This window comes from Podarcis pityusensis (assembly GCF_964106645.2).
Source record: "Podarcis pityusensis genome assembly, chromosome: 1".
NCBI classification, from domain to species: Eukaryota; Metazoa; Chordata; class Lepidosauria; order Squamata; family Lacertidae; genus Podarcis; species Podarcis pityusensis.
In genome coordinates this window covers 70,861,775-70,882,372 of record NC_138028.1, presented here as the reverse complement: position 1 = coordinate 70,882,372, position 20,598 = coordinate 70,861,775, and the positions used below count along the sequence as shown (strand labels likewise).

The following is a 20,598-nucleotide window of genomic DNA, read 5'->3' as shown; positions in this document are numbered from 1 at the left end:
GAGCTGAAAGTCCAAGGTGAAATGTGGGTGTGTTGTGCTCACATGTAAGCAAGCACAATATGTGACAGTGTGGAACATGTTTATTGCTACATGGTTCAGAAGCAGAGGTCAGTTGCTGTAACTTAGAGTTTCCATGTTTTTTTGGCAAATCAGTAAATCTGAAACTTTACGGAATGTTATCACAAGAAATGTTATTGGATCTTATTGAATCTTGGGTTGTTTTTTTTTTTTTTTTTTTTAAAAAAACCCCAAAACAAACACTTGGTCTTCCACCCTGTTTCTCCTATCTTTAAAAATTTATTTCCTGCATCATTCTTCACCCCTCCACTGAATTATCTAATGCTAATTAGCCTCAAACAGTGACTGATCCAGTTGGTCTATAGCCATATGCCCTACCATAAGGTTACCAGATTTCCCCCCAATGAATCCGGGGACACTTCATTGAAATCATTCGGAATGATAGGATTTTGTCAGGGGACTGATTTGTAAATCTGGGGACTGTCCCCAGGAAACGGGGATGTCTGGTAACCTTACCCTATCATCTCATGTAGGGCTGTCCAAAACAGCACATCAACTGCAAGCTTTTAGGACATCAGATGATGTGGTCAGGACTGTGTGCTCAAAGGAAGATGTGTGGGCAAGCAGAGATGGTCTTCATCTACATGTATGTAGAAGGTTAGCTTGCTTCTGAAAAGATGTGGGCCATCTCTTTTGCAATTGCATACTTAGCTAATATTTAACAGATTTGTATTTTTAATCTGGGATTATATTATATGAATATCTTGCTGCCTTCTGGAGAGAATTTATATATATAGATATATATGTAATGGGGTTGCTCGTGCGTAAGCAGGTGCCTATCTCCCCGGCTGGGTGCAAACACCTGGCTGGGTTGCCAAAGTGAACCTTTTCTGTCCGGACAGCCACTCACCCGTGGCTGACTCAGTTGCTGGCAGAATCCGTCAGTGGGCGTTTCTTAAACTTCTTCCAGCAAAGAAGCTCTTTGACGTCTAGTCTCCTCCTACTCTCTCTGCGCGAAAGCCTTCTGCGCAAGGAGGGCGTAGGCAACGGAGGACCCCTACTCTCCCCGCTGGTCCCAGGCAAGGAGTCATGGGTCCGCCTCGCCGCTTCCCCCATCTGCCCCCCTTCTCCACTGGTGCTACGCTGATTCTCTTCCCCAGAAGATGGGCTGCTTTTCCTGATCCCTGGACGCTCTCTGGAATCCCTCTGGCTTTTGCTCTCTCCCTCCGGCACTGATGGCAGTTCCCTGACATATAGATATATAGATATATATAATTGCTGTTATTGTTTGGAATGCTGTTTATGTTTGACACACACAGTGTTTCCGACAGACAACCTAACTTTCCTTGTATGCTATTTATAGCTTCAGATTACAAATAGGGAAGCCACCTATTGATTGATAGACAAATCAATTGAAAACGTTGGCGCTGGTAATTTATTCCACTGAGTGCAATCCTATTTATTAATGTTGACTTGGAATTAAGTTCCACTGTTTTCAACAGGCAAATCTTCCATTATGTGAGTCTATGAGAGTTATTGGAAATCAAATTTTTTTGTCCGCATACTTTACTGAAGATAATTATAATGATGTAGGGAGCACCTGGGGAAACTGTTGCCCTCCAGATTTTGCTGAACTGCAGTTACCACTATCTCTGACCATCAGAGATGCTGGCTAGAGATGATGAGAGTCATGAGTAGAACCACATCTAGAGCGCCACAGCTTTCCCCTTCCCTGGATGAATAGTTCTTATAAGAATTATTTCCACATGAACTGGGAATCGGTGTGAGGTGTGTAGTATGAGTAAGGGGGCTTTGGTGAGGTCAGGGGGGGGGAGAAGTGGAGGAGTTGGAAAGTGGAGCGAGAAGGGGCACTTTCCCTAGTTCCCCAAACACCTCATTTTTTTGTATATTCTCACTGATAATAGAGCAGAGACTTTCCACTGGTATATTCATTCTTGTACACATTACTTGGCTGGAAAATTAGGTACAGTCACCTTTCAGGTCAAACTTAATTGAATTCCCCTGCCCCCACAGGTCAGTGCATAAAATAGGAATTGCCTCCGGCTTGACCCTCGTGAACACTGCTTTGTAGGATCCAGAGCGGTTTGTGTGCCTTTAAGGATACTGCTGCTGAAACCCCCAAATTTGCGCTGATCAGAAATATTTATTCTGCTCTGCAGTGATACTGTGTCAGAACTTCAAGCTAGAGTGCAAAAAGAGAAAAGCGCCCTGGTGGAAGAGGCTGTTCAACCACCAGCAGCCGTCAGTCGCTGAATGTGCGTTACTGTTTTAGACTGTCAGTTTAGGAGCCTGTGAAAAGCTGCTAATCTGTCTGGCCTGTTGCCCTCGCTAAGTTTCCCAGTGGATGGAGATCAGGCTTTTCATCTCTTGTCATTCCAAAGTGAAAATATGACATTGCATAGCTTTAACACTATTTTAACAATGAAACATATCACAGATGGGTTTCTGGGCTGCAGCTGGTGCCCATCTTGCCTAGCCATAGTTACTCTCCTTTGTGCTTGGGGACGCTGTTGCATAGCACAGTGGACGGCTCAGTGCCTTGTATGATCTCATTCTGTCCCAGAACAGTAAAACTTAGAAAATCGCAATAACAACTGTGACTGTTTGCTGTTACATTCTCTCACCTTTGTACAAGTTGACTGTCCTGGGAAGTGAGAGTGTAACAAAGCAGCCACAACAAGGAAAGCAAAAACAGGGAATAAGGCTGATTACAGTGTCTTGTTAAGTTCATGATGTCTGAATTATCATTTCTGGCGCAGTCGTAAGCCCAGAACACCCCTTCTGCAGAATGCATAACCTCAACTGACACAGACTTTATGATTATGCCATGCCATTACACCATGTGTGTCATGGCAGGAGCATTTGCCTTATTCATGAAGAAGTCTTGGAATGTGCAGCCATGTGTAATGATTTGCGAAACAGCCAAACAATTAGGCCACAGATTTCAATTACAAATAGCAGGAAATCTTATTTTGGCTACACAAACAGTACAATATGGGAAAATAAACATAGCATTTAGAGTCAGCTTCCCACAGTGCCAAGAACAGCATAATTATATCTGGTGGTATTATAAATAATCTGTGGGGTTCTCTTCTCTTCCATCGCCAGCAAAAATGACACTAAATTATAATTTCCATAAATGTACCGAGTGGTTTCAGTGGCTTCATGAGCTGAAGCATCCTTCCTACTTAAGCTTGTTCAAGCCTGATTGTTAGGTATCTTCAGAGGTTTACATGGTGAAGAGGTTCTTCTGTATCTTTGCTATGTGCATTACATATAATGCTGCACATGATGTGCTCTCACCTGCAGGGGTCTGAGCACTCCAACTGAGACTTCCTTGTGCTGCAGGATGTGCCAATGAGGCTGCATTAACTGGCTACAGAGGACTTCCAATAGGATGTTGGTTGGGGAGCCCACCTTATTTCCAGTGTTCAAAACTCCCATCGTTCTAAGTGCATTTTTGACAGGGAATTTCATTGGTGTGAGCAGTTTCTGAGCACTGGGTTCAGTAATGCGCCTAAGATTTTGGATTCAAACTGCAGAGTGGAAGGAAAGGAGGACCTTTTTCTGCCTCCCCACTTCTAGCTACTCTTTGAAGACTGGAGAAGAGACCCTCTTAAGGATACTAGGGGGGTGGGCAGGGGAAGGACTAGACCATGTGAAAAATGAACATAATATTTTAGCTGCAGTTCATTCATTTTCAGCTTTGTATTCTTGTTATAAAAAAGTGCACCTAGATATTCCATTGTTGCACCCATAACCTAGATTTAAGGTGCCATTTAGCACCTAGCTTTCATTTCTCAGTTTCTAAAACTGCTTATTTCACAGTCCCCCACCAGCAGATGCCAGGATACCTTTCTAAATGCCATGGCCCAACAGTACCAGAAGTTCACCCCCTTTCCTCTGTTCAAAGTAGAACTTTCCTGGATCATGGTTGAAGGCTTTCCCTTGGCTCTGAGGGCTCTAGATTGTACTTGTATGTGGCTCCAGAAGAGACCTCTTCTGGTCACATGACATGATGCCTGGGATCATCCATGACTCCCAGGTACTTGAGGCATCAAACCTGTCAACCCCAGAAGGTTCCTGGTTGGGGTAGAGACTGAGTAGCTGGGGAATACCATGAGGTCACTGATAAACTTTCTGTTTTTTCTTCCTTAGCTGACAGGTGGTGCTCACTGATTATATTCATTGTGACTCCATGTCCACTGACTTTGGATACTTCTTTTGATCTGCTTATGTATAACTTCATGTTTATAGGGCAGGCTCGCAGAATTACTTTTGGTGGGCTTTTGCCACAGAACAAATTAGGACGGATTGCAAAGCAAGGTTTTGTTTTATAGAAAACACTTCTCTATTACTATTGCAACTAAAGACCCATTTTCCTTTCTGTTCTTTTAAAATGGGTTGTAGCTCCAACATTGCACAGGAGAGGGGTTTTAGTTCATAGTTTAAACTGCAAGCTTTCCAAACACATATAGAACATTTTTGTTTGTTCTACTGCACATTGCCTTTTGCCCTGTCCAGGAAATCAGCAGTCCATGCTACTGCAATTTATGTTTCATTTCCTTCTCCCATATGCTAATTGAAAGCATTCCACATGAATGAGCTATCAAGCTAAGAAGTATACTTAAATGTAGGATGTATATGTAGTCGCTTTCATTCCCTGTGTTGTTTATTTGAATATAATTGTTCTTTCTTTTGCCTATGGGCATTAAGACAGATGAGATGGAATGAGGGCCATTGCATTAACAGATTAATAAAATAGGAAGCTGAGCAAAGGGATTTTTGTTGATCCTTTCAGCACCCTAAGAATAGAGACCACAGTAGAGCAATTTCCAGCCATATTCATCTTTGGTAACAAAAGCAGCAAAGACTCTTGAGGCACCTTTAATTCTAACAAATTCATTATGGTGCTGTAATCATGCAAAGTGGACTGTGGCCTACAAAAGCCTGTGGTATAATGAATTTATTTGACATTAAAGTGCCGCAAGATTTTTTGTTCTTACAATAAACTGAAGTATATATTTTAGATCTCGTATAATAGAATTTAGCAATCATACATTTTCATAGGAATGTAAGAAGCTGATTTACATGGCGTGAACTCATGAATTCAGCTAGCTCTGTGTTGTCTGCAGTGCTTGGGAGTGACTCTCCAGGGTTTCAGACAGCATCCCCCACCCCAAGCCCCACCTAAAGATGCCAAGGATAGCACATAGGGCCTTTACATGCAAATGAGATGTTCTACCACTGAGTGGTGGCTCCTCCCCTATAGAAAATATTATAATGTTTTTCATGTGTTCAGCCTGGTTCTATAAGGGCTAAGTTACTTGCATCATAAACATCGAAGATAAGTATGTGTAACCTGCAAAGATCTAGCTTTTGAAATTACTAGCAAGTACTTTTTATGAATAAGGGATAACTTAGTTGCCTCCCAGGATTGACAGCTGAGGTTGAGAAGCAACCTTGAGGTGGTTTTATCCTTGAGCCATTTGAATGAACTTGAGCTTTACTGAAAACTGGCAAGATTGGAGCCCCTGCCACCTGTTGTGCACTCTTTGCAAATGGAATTGAATCGGAAGGTGGAGAGCCATGATTTCCTGGTTGGTTTCGTTTAACCCTGTTTTTTATGGTTGCGTTAAGTGTGTTGAGATATATTGAATGCTGCTATTCATTCTTGACACTGTTATTGATATCCATAATTGTTTTTGCTATAGTATACTTCAAGTTGTATCTATTATGACTCACATTGTGTAAGCTGCTTTTAGGCATAGTCTGGTGGGGAAATAGTATGTGAATGAATGACTCTTGCATCTGTGAGTGCACTTTCCATACTGCTTCTTTAAACACTAATATCTATTCCTGGTGTAATGCATGCTCATTTGAGAAAATATTGTACAGCAGTTTAAATTGTGAACATCCTTCAAATGACATACACCCTAAATATCATTAAGAACAAACCAACCTCACTTGGCCATGTAAATAGGCATGCTGCAGTAGTGAATCCTGCCCCAGAGTAATTAATGAGAAACACTTAGTTTCACTCCAAGAGGATTGTATTCCTCAATATTCAGAAAGTAGTCTGGGAACAATTGAACTTTCTCTATGTAGTAATTTTAAATGTCTGGCTTAATTGTCTGAAACAAAGGCTGTCCATCTCAGTAACTGGGACAACAGAAACTCTAGGCAATTTTGTTCTATTTGTAGATGTTGAGTCTTGGTTACTTTATTAGATTATATTTCCTTAATTAGCTAGCTCCTATAAATCTTCTGAACATAGCAGTGAGAAGAGCTATCAGTGGTTATTAAACTCATTTACTTCTGTTTTCATTCAAGTGAATTTGCAAAATAGTCTGAAATGGAAACAAAATGACAATTGAATAGGAAGGATATGGTATATGGTATATTATTACATTGTGGAGTTTTGTCCTTTTTCCTGAATTAAATTTGGATATTTCTAAGAATGGAAGAAAGAGGTATTTACAGTGGTACCTTGGGTTACAGATGCTTCAGGTTACAGACTCTGCTAACCCAGAAATAGTACCTCAGGTTAAGAACTTTGCTTCAGGATGAGAACAGAAATTGCACGGCAGCCGCGGCGGGAGGCCCCATTAGCTAAAGTGGTACCTCAGGTGAAGAACAGTTTCAGGTTAAGAACGGACCTCCAGAATGAATTAAGTTCTTAACCCAAGGTACCACTGTATTGAGTTGTAGATTATTTGGGGAAACTACTAGGAAAAAACCTGTGTTTTTAGATTCATTGGTGCATGTTTACCAGACTTACATGCTTTAATTTTCAATTTGTGACGTACATGCTCAGCAAACTACAGTGGAGAATAAAATGTGGCTTTGTAGTAAGTTTAATGGAATGATGGCATAAAACTAGTTGAAATGCTCTTTGGACAATCTAATATCTGGTTAACATGTAGTCTCGAGGGCTGTCACTTGATTTAGAAAAGCTTACCCAATTAATCATCTGAGTTTTAGTCAATTAATGTACCAGTAATTAATCAATTAAACCTGCAGAAAGCATGCATTCTGAGAGTGTGTGTAAATATTTACGAGAAATGATAAATGTAATATTATTTCTCTCCAGTGTTTGTTATTCAGAGATGTCTCACACACCTGCTACAGTGCTAACTTTAAAGTTGCCTGCCGCCCAACTTTTTCCTGCTGCCTCCTCTCTTTACTCCAGTTTCAGGTGTTGAAGAATGGAGATCATGGTGGGAATGGCCTTTGCTACTGATGACGCCAGTGATGACTGCCACTCCCTTTGTAGATGAGGCATCTGGTATGAGACTGGTGGCAAGCCAGCACTTTTTCCGGTGGCATCTGCCACCACAAATTCCACTAGCTGTATTGAACTCACTCAGAACACTATCCGATTCCACCACAGAACCATGCTAAATTTTGCATACTGCATTACCGGGCGGGGATCACCCATGAAGTCCTGTTCCAGCCCAACGGCAGCACTCTCATGGATATTGAAGAACTATTGTCCTCCACCATGCCAGAGACTAGCTTGGTCAAGGATGCTGTTGGGCAACAGAATGATCAATAGGCCAGCAGAACCCTCAATCTCTCTCTCTCTGGCCCAATACAGGTACAGAGTTTTTTAAGCCCACTCCAAGGATTTCTGGTACATGAGACAGTATTTCAATGGACAACACCCTCCTTCATCCTCCAGTCTAGCCTGGTGCTGTACTGACTACCCAGGTGCACACAGCTGAGATAGGTCAGGCCCACCCAGGTCACTTATCCAATTCTTGGATATATTGACACTAGGTAGGGTTCATTCCTTTTTAATATTATTGTCATCCTGAAAGACACATCTCTTCAAAAAAACACAACACCTGTTTACAAAAAATGGCAGGAATTTCTGAACAAAATACATGTTTCGATAAATAACTTCCAGCTGCCCACAAAGCCATGTAGCATCTCTCCTTTGTTACATCTTTGTATAATTTAAATCATTTCTACTGCCTCCGTTGTAAGCAACCAGAGCAATTATTGTTATCTGCAGGAAAAAATAGATTTAGACAGAACAATGGAAGTCATGGGAATATGGGGGGGGGGGATAGATACTTCATAGAACTAATGATGCTGTTGTGATGCACTGCTAACTCAGGAAGTAAAGAAAGGTGCTGTATTGTTGAATGCTGGTTTCTAGCTCAGGATGTCGAGAGTCTCCAAAGAAAGAAAAAGTGGTTTTTTGTGTGTGTCTGTGTGTTTGGATCAGTCTCCAAAAATGGCTTCTCATATCCTACCTCATATGTTTGTAAAGTTCTCTGTTTTAGTTTTTTATAATTCAAGGTCAACATCTTGAATATTATTTAGAAGATAATAGGAATCCAGAGCAGACACTAGCTGCTGCCTACCCCTATCATCTAGTGCTTAACAATACAATAAATGGCATAATGGGTTTTTGGAATTCATGTGGTGTGTTTTTTCTTCCTGTACAAAACACTGCTGGAATAATGCTGGCAGGCCTAGTCAGTTCAATTACCTGTTTTAGAAAAGCCATATGGTTATTGTGATTATTTTGTATTGTTTTGCAGTATTTTATGCTGTGCATTGCCTTGATATTTATGCGAGTGGGCGGTATAAAGGAATTAAATGCAAATAAATACGACTACAATGAAATTAACACAATGACTTTTTTAAATACAGGTGTGTGATTACAAATGAATGAATACTATGTACCGTATGTAGTAATTAGTATTAAAAAGGAAGCAATGAATTGATGGTGAGTTTGTTTTTCAGCAATACCAAAGGGATTTAGTCTGACAGCAGAACCCCAAATACACCCTGATTTAAATGCAATGTGATGTACAAATTGCAAAGTATTAAACTTCATGCAAATCACAATCCTAATTAAGATTTACACAGTGTTAATACTTCTGGTGGCAAGACAGGGCATGGTTCTTAGAACATTCCACTCTACTTATCACTTCCATATTATTATGGAATTCCACAAACATCAGGCCATACTTCTGACAATTTGAATTCCCCCCAGATTTGTATTGTGTAAAAGAAACTTGGTGAGATGTGGGCAGGTGCTACCTGGGAGCATAGCACAAATTGGAACTGTATTCCAGAATGGGGTTTTAAAATAGAACATAAAAGATTATTATTAGTTCATAAAATGAATGTATTCTTAAAGTAACAATTGACTTGCAGTTTTAGTGAGATAAAGACCAAAGTTAAAATTAAAGGGGATTTTTTGGTCTTGAAGTCGGATTCCCAGTATATTGACACTGAGAAAGAGCAGCAGTGATATGAGAAGAGGAGCATTTGTGTTGAGTCTGAATTCCATTAATGTGGGAGAGAATTTGGAAGGAAAAGCAAATGTATGTTCTAGTTCAGTGTATGTTTCACAATCACTCTGGAACAAATTTAAAACAAAGCTGATTTAAGCTTTGTGTGTTTATTTCTGGAAGGCTCTATGATTAAAACATTGGTTTTCTGTTTGGATGCTTGCAAAACATATATCTGTAACTTCCTGTTTAGATACAGATATATGCTCCTGTCAGAGAGGATGGGATGAGAAAGAGTGTTTCAAGTCTGCCTAAAGCCATGCCATCTGTCCTTGAAGACACATTCCTTAAAGTGTTTGGGGACAGACTGTGGTCACTCAGTGCAAAGGTTATATCATTCTGAACATGTTCCGAATTACTTCTATGTACAGTATTATTGTTTCATATGTCCTGTGATTTAACTCAAGGATTGAAAAGAGATTTCTTTTGCTGAGCTCTGGCAACCACAAATTAGAACCTGCTCTAACAAACAGTGGCTGTTCAAAATAATAACATTTTTCTCCTTTGCAGGAGAAGCCTCTAAAACCTGACACTGTACATCAGAAGCAATGTTGAAAATGCCCCAACTGGGAGTAAAATAAATGAATTCACATTACAGTATATAAAAAAAATTGCTTCCTCCATCTCAGCAATGCACAAACTTTATAGACAGAAGATTTGTGAGACTGTCAAAAGATAATATCTTAATCTAGCCCTAAACAGAAAAAAACATGTATTCTGTTTGAAGCTGTATTCTAAAAGCAGGCTTCAACAAACAGAGTACAATCCTATGATGTATCACTCTACAAATGTGTTGTGGCACTGCTCTAGTCCTTATTGTACTTCCATTGAGCTTTGATCATTTAAGTAGGTTTGGGTATGTATAGTTAGCACATTCGTTCTGTCTTTGTTGTTCTCAGGCTTCGCAACATTATCTGAATAAGAATTGGTGTAACCCAAGAAGCACAGCTGCTTCTATGTGATGTTCATTCACATTACCATTCCCTCACTTCCCTTATATCTGGTTTGTGGGTAACCATGCAGGGCTTTGGACTATGTAAACTTCAGGCACAACTGTGGTGTACCTAGTTTGTGAAAACTTCTCACTCTTTCCCCATTCTGGTGTCAAGGAATCGCTTCACATTCCTGTCCAGATGTTATGGAATCTTCACAATCCAGATGAGGAGAATCCAGCCCAAAGCAGTTTGATCGATACCTTCTGTTTCTAGCTAAATAGGTGACATTCACTGTAGCATCAGTAGGCACCCACATGTTCAACAGGGCTTTTTTTCTTCTCCCTCTACAGCTATCCACATACCCTTCATTTGCGCTGGGTGATCCTCTGGGGTGAGGCATGCGGGGGGGGGGGGGGAGCTGCAAATGGGAAAAGAGGAGAGATGACAGTCCTGAAGCCCCATTTTTCAAGCAGATTTCCATTGTGCAAGTGAGCAGACATTACTGAATGCCATCTGGTATCCCCATTTGAGTGGGAATCACTTCCAGGTGTGTTTCTTGCCACATAGAGTTTTGGGATACAATATCTTCCCCCTGTTGAAGAGTTCTGCTATCCAAGTGGCAGCTGTGAAATGTGTGTCATTTTAGCTTGTAGAAGAACCTAGAAAATGGTTTTCTGCCTATAGTATTTTTAAAAAACGTGTGTGTTTTTTTAAAAAAATATTTACAATCCCCCTCATGGCTTTTTGTATTTTTATTTTTGGATTTCTAATTTTCTTTTTCATTATTATTAAAAACATTTCTAGACTGCTCTTTATCCATGCAGATACCAGGCTGGTGCACAATAGGCATGGATGAAATTAAACATTCCACAAAGAATGTTTGTAGTACAGTACAAGTAAAATAAAGCAGCAGGGCGGGGGGACCAATTAGTTGCAACTAAAAATAATTAGAGCATTCTAAAATGCCAACTTTAAAATGCCTGGGCAAATAGATAAGTTTTGAGCTGACAGGGAAATTCTACATGCTTATGGACCAAACTAGAAGTGATGTTTATAACAATTTACTGATGTATTCTCAGAAAGAAAGAAAAAACAGCCACAGGTGTGCATGTTGTTTTAACACTTAGCCCCTATTTCAAACTGGGTGCCTCTTCTCCTGCTATTTGACTTAGTAGGGAAGCTTCCATGAAGGAAAATAAGGCTGCAACCTTAACTTGGGCTTCTGAGTAGAGATGGTTAGGACTGCACTTAAGCCTATCCATGACTATTACTCATGATGGGTATATATTACCTCCAAGTGCAGAGGCGACCTGCCTCTGAACATTCCAGTTGCTTGGGATCATGAGTAGGAGAGTTCTGTTGTGCTCATGCCTTACTTGCAGGCATCTGGCTAGACCTCTGGTCTGATCCCAAAGGGTTGTTCCTGTGTTCTGAAGAGCTAAAGCCAGGATGGAAGCAATAACTAAACTCATCTATTCTTTTCATATGCATTTATTGCTGTTGCTTTTTATCCTTGAGAGCTATATTGCCAGCTATGCAAATGTAAAGGATCTGTACTGAAGCTGTTCAATATAGACTAGCCTTTGGCTCATTTGACCCTGGAGAAAGCACTCAAATGTTCTTTCAGGAATAATCCATTTTCACAGATTTGATAATCCTCCACTTCTTGCTGTGTATATTGGATCGGTCATCTAACTCTTGTCCGTGAGCCAAGGATTTAGTTCTTTGTTTTTAGTCTGTTGTATTCCACATGCTCTTAGGAATGCTTTCATTTGTTTTTTGGGTGTACTGCATTCACTTTTTCCTGTGTCCATGGCACTCTCTCTAAATCTGTGGTGGAGACTTGGGGAACTTGCAGCCCACATTATCAGGTGTTTTCAGCCTTTGCTGTTTTCCCACCTTCTTTTTGCAGCCATTGAAACCTGGTTTTAGACCAGCTTGGCAGTGAACCCCTCATGTCGTTCTCCTCCTGCAGGTGAGAGTGGGAAGAAAAAATGTATGCCTTTTCTCTAAGCCCGCAAATGTCCTGTACCCTAGCTTTTGCTATTGCTTTTCTACTCAGTAGTTATGTGTCCCTGCAGGAGCGATTTCCCTTGATGGAAAATGCTAATTACAAATCAATAAATTTATGAGGAAAGAGGCTGGAATAATCGTGTGTATCTTTGGGGGTTTGCCATTAATTTTTGTATCTCCTCAGAATTGATAAAGCAAGTTACTTTGATGCAAGGCCCTTAACGTTGAACAAATCTTTCCATTCATTGGCAGCGCTTTCTGTGAGAAAAGCAAAGATGAGCTGGCATGTTGACATTTCGGTCCTGTTTGCTGCACAGCTCTCAGAAAGGAGTGCTGCTAAAGGCCAGAGTTTTTGCTTGTTCAAATGTTAGTACCAGGAATGGTGAAGGAAGAGAGACAGCTGCTCCCCACTCCTGCTTTACAAGTCCAAAATTCTGTATATTAATCCCAGCTGACAAATGCTGAATACATACCAAACAAGACTTTGGTATTTATAGAATGTATATAACAATTCAAGGAACAGGCCCTGCAGTCAGCATTTCAAGCAGCCAACTAATGAGATTGTTGACAGCTCACTCTGATTTTTTGAAATTGTTCTGTGTGTATGCTTCTTAGGGAAGTGAACCTCTGTGGAATAAATTGCACTGGCATACTGTGCTCAAATGATAGTGCTCTGCTAAACCATAAAGAAGCATGTAATGCCAGCATTATAACAGTGTTTTGTTTTCTACAGATTGTAGTTCAGTTTTGTCATGACTTGGGCTAGTAAACCGTTAAATCTCATGCTGTCCTATTCCAATCCGCTGCACTCTCGACAGATTTTCAGCACACGACTTTTTTCTTCTTCATTATATTTAACCCAGGATGTAGTTACCATGTGTGGCTTTGTTAAACTGTAGTTACTCCTTGGTAGTGGTACCCAGGCTTCCTCAACCTTGGCCCTCCAGATGTTTTTGGCCTACAACTCCCATGATCCCTAGCTAGCAGGACCAGTGGTCAGGGATGATGGGAATTGTAGTCTAAAAAAACTTCTGGAGGGCTGATGTTGAGGAAGCCTGCAGTAACCCCTGTACATAGAACTGCAGCTGGCATTGCCATCTGTCAACCCAGAACTCTTGTTGTCTGTCTCTTTAAAATCTCTATGGTAACAAGAAAGCACAATAGTTGCTGGGCTTCCTGTCCTGTGTTTTTCACTGGTCCCTTTGCCTTTCCTCCTCCTGTGCTTGTGGTAGTAAGTAGGACTTCAGTTTTGCCCCATAGCAGATGGAGGCGGTGGCAAGATGAAGGGGCCAGTGGGGAAATGAGGTGGAAGGCACAGTGGTTGAATCTTCTCCTCAAAGACTGCCTCTCCCCATGTGAGAGAGCAGCACTAGGCCCCTGCCAGGTAGCCTAGTTGGCTCATTGGATCTACACAAGACAATACACACCAGATCTTCTGACACACAATGTCACATTCCTATGGATATTGCTTGCTGCAATGTGGGAGGCCAGTGTGTGAATCTGTCCTAAAGTTTAGAGTGTATTCTGTTCTCCTCAAAATACAAATGCGGCAAGTTGCTTAGAAGGGGTTGGCATGCAACACTTGCTGTTTAAGAAATGGCAATAGCGCTTCCATCTCTGTGTGGTGCTGCATATAATTGTGAGGATTCTGTGGTTGCCCTCCTCCTTTTGCACTCCCGCCTTTTATCCTTATCCCATTGGATTGTCCTTTTCCTTGCACACAGAGTAAACCTAGCCTCTGTCACAGAGCTGGCATAAGTGATGCTGAACTCCTAGCACAGAGGGGTTTGGCCTGTAACACAATTTGAACATGCCGTATGTCAGCTCAGTCATTGTCTCTTCAGGCTGCTAAGAGTATTTCAAAGTAAAGCACCACAATAAAATAAAAAAAAGCAAGAGTGAAACTGTTTTTCATTTCTTACAGCAATTTCAGGCATCTGTCTGAACCTTACTACAGCAGTATGTTGACATTTGAGTGACCTTGTGTTTCTCTCTAGGAGATGGAAGCCCAAGATGAATAGTTGCCCTTCCAAAGTTATTTCTGTCATATTCAGAATAAACACTTCTAAACAGCTCTTGAGGCTTTCCTTCTAGAAAATACTCTGATTAGAGGATCTGTCAAATAAGGGACATAGCAACTACTATTGCCTGCTTGAGTAGCACCCTCAACATACTCTCAGACAAATTTTTGCGAACAAAGAGGAAGCTTCAGGGGGACAGCTGCTAACATTTTATTTATTTGTTTGTTTATTGTATTTCATTTTCCTTCAAGGAGCTCAAAGCTCTTCCCCCCTCCTCATTTTATCCTCACTAAGCCCTCCAAGGTAGGTTAGGATTAGACGCAGCAACTGGCCTGCGGTCGCCCAGTGAACTTTATGGTTTGAGTGGAGATTTGAAGTTTGATCTTCCAGGTCCTAGTCCAACGCTCTGGCGACTACCTCACACTGCCCCCATTCCGCCATGCACCTCAATATCTCATCCAGTTCCCCCCACATGATTGTCTTTTTTGACTGTCCACATTTTGCCTCATGATGTTTCTGGATACCAGGGGTGCTCTGTGCCCCACAGCTTCTTCTGCTTCCATGGCAGGTGGCATTTGTGATATTCTTCCAGCCCTACAAATGATGGGGAAGATCAGTGTTGGGCACTTTGTTCCAAAGGAGCCACTGTCCCTGTCAGTGAGGGCACAGCAGAATCTTCCTTTTATAACTGTACGCAGGTCTGCTCTACTTAATGTGACGTTGGTTTGGATTGTATAACAGCTCCTTGTTGTCTTAGCTTCTTTTTGCTTGCTGCATGAACTCAGCTGCCATGTGGAATGATCTGAAGCAGCCTCCAGATGGTGTCTGTAGTACGTGCCTTGGTCTCAGTTTCATATATCAGTATGAAATTCACCTGTGGGGGGATTTTAAAATAAGCTCAATACACCATCAGTTCCTCATGTTTTCATAAGGCAGTGGCAGCTCCAGGGCTTTGCAAATGAAAAGGCTGTGTGGGAAACTTGATGAAGGATATGCCTTTGCGTCTCATATACTGAAACGCCACCTACATCTTGAAGTACGAAAATGTTTTTTTTAATTAATTTTTTTAATTAAAAAAAACATTTTTTAAGGGTTTGTTGAACCTTCTTAAGAATGTGAAACTTGGAAAAGTGCAGTGGGTTTAGCCTGTAACATACTGGTAGTTTAAACATTTACAGTGGTACCTCGGGTTAAGTACTTAATTCGTTCCAGAGGTCTGTTCTTAACCTGAAACTGTTCTTAACCTGAGGTACCACTTTAGCTAATGGGGCCTCCTGCTGCCACTGTGCCGCTGCTGCATGATTTCTGTTCTCATCCTGAAGCAAAGTTCTTAACCTGAGGTACTATTTCTGGGTTAGCGGAGTCTGTAACCTGAAGCATATGTAACCCGAGGTACCACTGTATTGCCATATTTTTTCTTAAGAGGGAATTCCTGACAAAAAATATTTTGACTGAAGCAAAACCAGCAAGTGTTAACTCATTTACTGTGGTACCTCAGGTTAAGTACTTAATTCGTTCCGGAGGTCCATTCTTAACCTGAAACTGTTCTTAACCTAAAGCACCACTTTAGCTAATGGACCCTCCCGCTGCCACTGCGCCACCGGAGCACAATTTCTGTTCTCATCCTGAAGCAAAGTTCTTAACCTGAGGTAATATTTCTGGGTTAGCGGAGTCTGTAACCTGAAGCGTATGTAACCCGAAGCATATGCAACCCGAGGTATCACTGTACTGTGAAAAATGTTAGCAAAACAACATATTTTAAATGTGCACCTAAGAGCCCATTAAAGTTTGTTCTTGATCATTGAAGTTGTGCTGTCAATTCCCATTGACGGTAGTGGGTTTGAATTAGGCATTAAAACCTCAAGGAGGCCGACACTCAGGTTGGCCAACTCTCTTCAGGTGTTCTCTGGAGCTGCATTGGAGTAAAAAAGGGGTTAAGAGATGTCAAAATGAGGTGGCTGCAAGCCTCTGCAATATACTTGCTATAGGTAAAAGTCACTGCTCCCTTTCCATTTATGTGCTTAATGGACATCTCAGGTTGGATTTGAATGTATGTACCTTGAATTGGACCATAAAGAAGGCTGATCGCCAAAGAATTGATGCTTTTGAATTATGGTGCTGGAGGAGATTCTTGAGGGTCCCATGGACTGCAAGAAGATCAAACGTATCCATTCTTAAGGAAATCAGCCCTGAGTGCTCACTGGAAGGACAGATTGTGAAGCTGAGACTCCAATACTATGGCCACCTCATGAGAAGAGAAGACTCCTTTGAAAAGACCCTGATGCTGGGAAAGATGGAGGGCACAAGGAGAAGGGGACGACAGAGGACAAGATGGTTGGACAGTGTTCTCGAAGCTACAAACATGAGTCTGACCAAACTGCGGGAGGCAGTGGAAGACAGGAGTGCCTGGCGTGCTCTGGTCCATGGGGTCATGAAGAGTCGGACACGACTAAACGACTAAACAACAACAACACCTTGAATTGTATGTGGTATAAATATAACTTGCACTCCCTTTATATACATAAGCTAGAGGCCCTAGGGGCAAATATTCCATATATTAATGCAACCACCTGGTTCCTAGTCAAGTTAGACATCCACAAGGTAGAATGAAAAACAGGCCCTGCATGTTTGATTCTACATGCAATATTGTGATTTTTAGCAGAATTGTGTTGCAGAATTAGTTCAAGGGATCTTATTTGACATTGCATGCAAAGTGTGTATGTGTAATACATTCATTTTCCTCTACTGGAAGCTATTTGTAGCATCCCTAATATAGCTAAGTAATTTGCATTATGAATAAAATGCCTATTCAGTGAGTGGATTCTTATGACAGAGAAGCATGTAGTAGCCGCAGAAGCTTATTGCATAATGTTCACAACTATCTCCAGCTTCCGACTAACCAGCCAACCCCCAGACTGCAGACCTCCCACAGCTGCTTGGGAAACTGGAGAAGCAAGGAGCTGGTAGCAACAAGCATAATTGTGTGGCCAGGCTCTGGACTGCTGCTTCCCCATGTCATTATGGGCACTACACAGTAAGCTTTTGAGTGGGTACCACATGACTCTGCCTGATCTGCTGAAGAGGACAAAACATGCCTTGCCTGAAGGAAATTTTGACTCGTCGCAGATGATGACCTAATTACAAAGCCATCTTAAACGCCAGTTAACTCACCTTTGAAAAAAAGAAATAGAGATAATCAACGGCACTTTGGGTGAAATGGAAAGGTGAAATCTGAGTTTCAGTGTAAGGAGTTTTAGGTTATACTGACTAAAGACTTTTAGGCTATATCAGTTTGTAAATGGACAGAAAGTGGTTCCTTGTCTTCAGTGGTTTCTGGAAGTTTGTAACGGAAACAACAGCATTGCATAATTTCCATCACTTCTGATGTCACAGTATTATACGTGATGTTAGATGTAGCTCCCAATAAAGCAATGTGATACTGTTTAAAATGTGACCTCAACTGTCTTCTTCACCTTTTACAAGCCACCAGTTGTAGATTATTTGCACTGTTCAGTGTGGGAAGAGAGGGGGCGATGGGGATAGAAATGCATCTCACCAATTTTTGTCCCATTCGTGTCAGGCATATATTTTGCTGGGTGACTCCTTAGCGGACCCTGCAGCCTGGATCATCTCTCAGTGTATGTACGTTGCATTGGCGGACTTTTGTTTTTCGCCTTTCATTGTTTGTCATTGTTGGGCCCCCCCTGTGGTACCCTCTTGGCTCAGCACCTCCTGCGGGCGAGCCAATCATCTCCCCTAAATCTGCCTCCGGTAGGTTGCCACATTGCTGAGGGAGGATCTGTGTCAGCTCTATTGACCAGACCCTCACTTCAGCGCTGATAAACTCTCTCTTCTCAGAACTAGCTTTGTGGAGGTTTTCTGGAGATAGAAACCTGTATTTTTAAAATGACAAGCATCCCTTCAGTGACTAATTTGACCCACCAGCCTCTGAATCCCAATCTCTGCATCAAGGAGTCCAGGAAAATGAAATCAAGGGGCCATTAGTCACTAGCTCAAGGCGGAATGGCTGTCCCTTTGACAATAATAGTGGGGTACTGGCTTCCCTGCAGAGAGTGACCTACTAAAATAATAGAAATGTACTTAAGGCCCAGTTCTGACCTCATTTTTGCCACTGTTGCTCCTACAGGATACAAACATTATGTGAGTCCATAATTTTTTACAGGAAATCGTTTGGGAACTGATCAGCTACTTAGCAGTGGAGATTTGCTGTTTGAGAAATGTAGTATATCAGCACTAAATAAGGTTATCTAAGCTGCTGCAGAAGATCTCTTGTGACCAGGATAGCAATAGCTTATAAATCTGGTGGTTGTGTAAATATATCAGAGCCCTCTGGCAGGCAGGTTTGAGGTTAATTCAATTCATTACCAGTCATTCTATCCCTTTGCACTCCCAGCTTGTCATATTGAATGTCAGAGAGAAAGAAGTCCCATTAATCATGCAACCCCTGTCTGCAGCAAAGCTTTGCATTGCACAACTGTGGGATGTACCAACCCTTTCAACAAGATAATGGCTCTCTGGGCCAAACCAGACATGAAGTAGGAGAATCGTGAATAAGATCTCACATGTAGTTAACAGCTGATCTGCCATACAGTTATTTACTCTTGTAAAGTTTGTGATTTGATTTTTCGCACCATTCTCTGGATTTAGCTTTGAAATGGCTAGATGGGATTCATTCACTAAGTTGTGTTATTTCTTACATTTTGTTAAGACTTATCTGTTTCAGAAGGCCTTGAGTGAACTGTCATCTGATGGGCTTTAGCTCTGTGCTAGCGCTTTTAATATATTGCTGTTTGGCGGATTCTGGAACACCTTTTCTTTGCTTTGAAATTGCACGTTTTTAAAAAAATGGCTCAGTTTGGACATTCTCTCTGTGTGTATGGTGGGATACGTGTGAAAGATTGCCCATTGCAACCATGCCTACAGTGCTATCATTCCCTGACTCTGACACCTTTACACTCACATTTTTTTTTATTTATTAAATTTTTGCCCTGCCCTGCCTCCCCCAAGTTGCTCAGGGTGGCAGATTTTTATACAATTTAAAAACAAAAAACAAAGCAAAAACATTTTAAAACAGATCAAAACGTTCTGATAACACTTACAATTAAAAACATATTTCCATCCAATGATCTCAGTGTTTCCATAAACGGTATTCTTAAGCCACCGAATGTTTAAAAACAAGAATGTTTTTAATTTCCCTCATAAAGTTAATAATGATGGGAGACAAGCACACCTCACTAGAGAGGGCATTCCACACCTGGGGGAACACCACTGAAAAGGCCCTGTTTTGCTGTGGTTATTACATTAACTTGATCCAAGTGATCCAAAATATTGCAGAGCAAGGGTTTGCATATATAGTCACCAGGATGTCAATAGTGACCATAAATCTCTTTCCGGCAGCAACCCTCCTCTGGTTGCCCACAATGAAATGAGAGATCCTTCATCTTTCCTGAGTATTCCTTACACTCCAGAGGATTTCGAGATATGGGGGGGGGGGGCAGGCGGCAGGAATAAGCAACAGAGAGAAGCTCTGGTAGACACACACAGAACTTGGTGGTAGGGAGAGGTCATTTGGCTACTATGTGCCAGGTTTTAGAGACACTTGGATTATTGCTGCTTCTGAGTGTCTTTAGGGAAGGGATGGTCAAAATTTGTGACAGCTACAAAGAATGGTTGTGTAATGCCAACAAAAAATTGTGGAACCCTGTTGCAGAGTGTTGGTACAAAATTCCTGTGAACTACTACAGTGCTACCTCGGTTTATGAATTTAATCCATTCTTAAACCGAAACAGTTCTTAAACTGAGGCGTGCTTTCCCTAACGAGGCCTCCCGCCACGGGTGCTTTTCCACCATTTGGATTCTGTTCTTAGACCGAGGTAAAGTTCTCAAACCAAGACACTATTTCCAGTTTTGCAGAATTTGTAAACCAAATCGTTCTTAAACTGGACTGTTCTCAAACAGAGGCACCACTGTATAGATAACTATAGAACAGCAAGTTTTTCTTCTGTGGTTAGATGAATAAATTCTGCTTTTATTTATTTATTTATCTTGGCAGCGTTTTAGATGATGAGAGCAGCAATCTCCGACAACAAAAACTTGACAGACAGGTGAGTTTGTAAAAATTTCATTGCACTTCATTGGTTATTTCATGTTGATAGCTGGAGCTTGCTTAACTGGATTTCTTAAGTATAAGACAAACTTCCTCTTACTGATATTCACAACTGGTAACTTTTAGGTTTTTTCCATAGCATAAATCAG

General features: G+C 41.3%; 1 protein-coding gene across 6 annotated transcripts in view; it reads left to right on the top strand.

Annotated features, from left to right (window-relative positions):
- Window positions 1-20,598, top strand: part of TUB (TUB bipartite transcription factor) — a 131,071-nt gene that overhangs the window by 68,677 nt on the left and 41,796 nt on the right. For 4 of the 6 annotated variants that reach the window (XM_080975238.1, XM_080975235.1, XM_080975239.1 and 1 more), the window contains exon 2: window positions 20,396-20,447. In XM_080975238.1, the coding sequence (XP_080831364.1) occupies window positions 20,396-20,447 (52 nt within the window). Of the gene's footprint in view, window positions 1-13,593; window positions 13,686-17,523; window positions 17,547-20,395; window positions 20,448-20,598 lie in introns of those variants that run through there. The other 2 variants (XM_080975240.1, XM_080975237.1) reach the window with 2 other exon arrangements.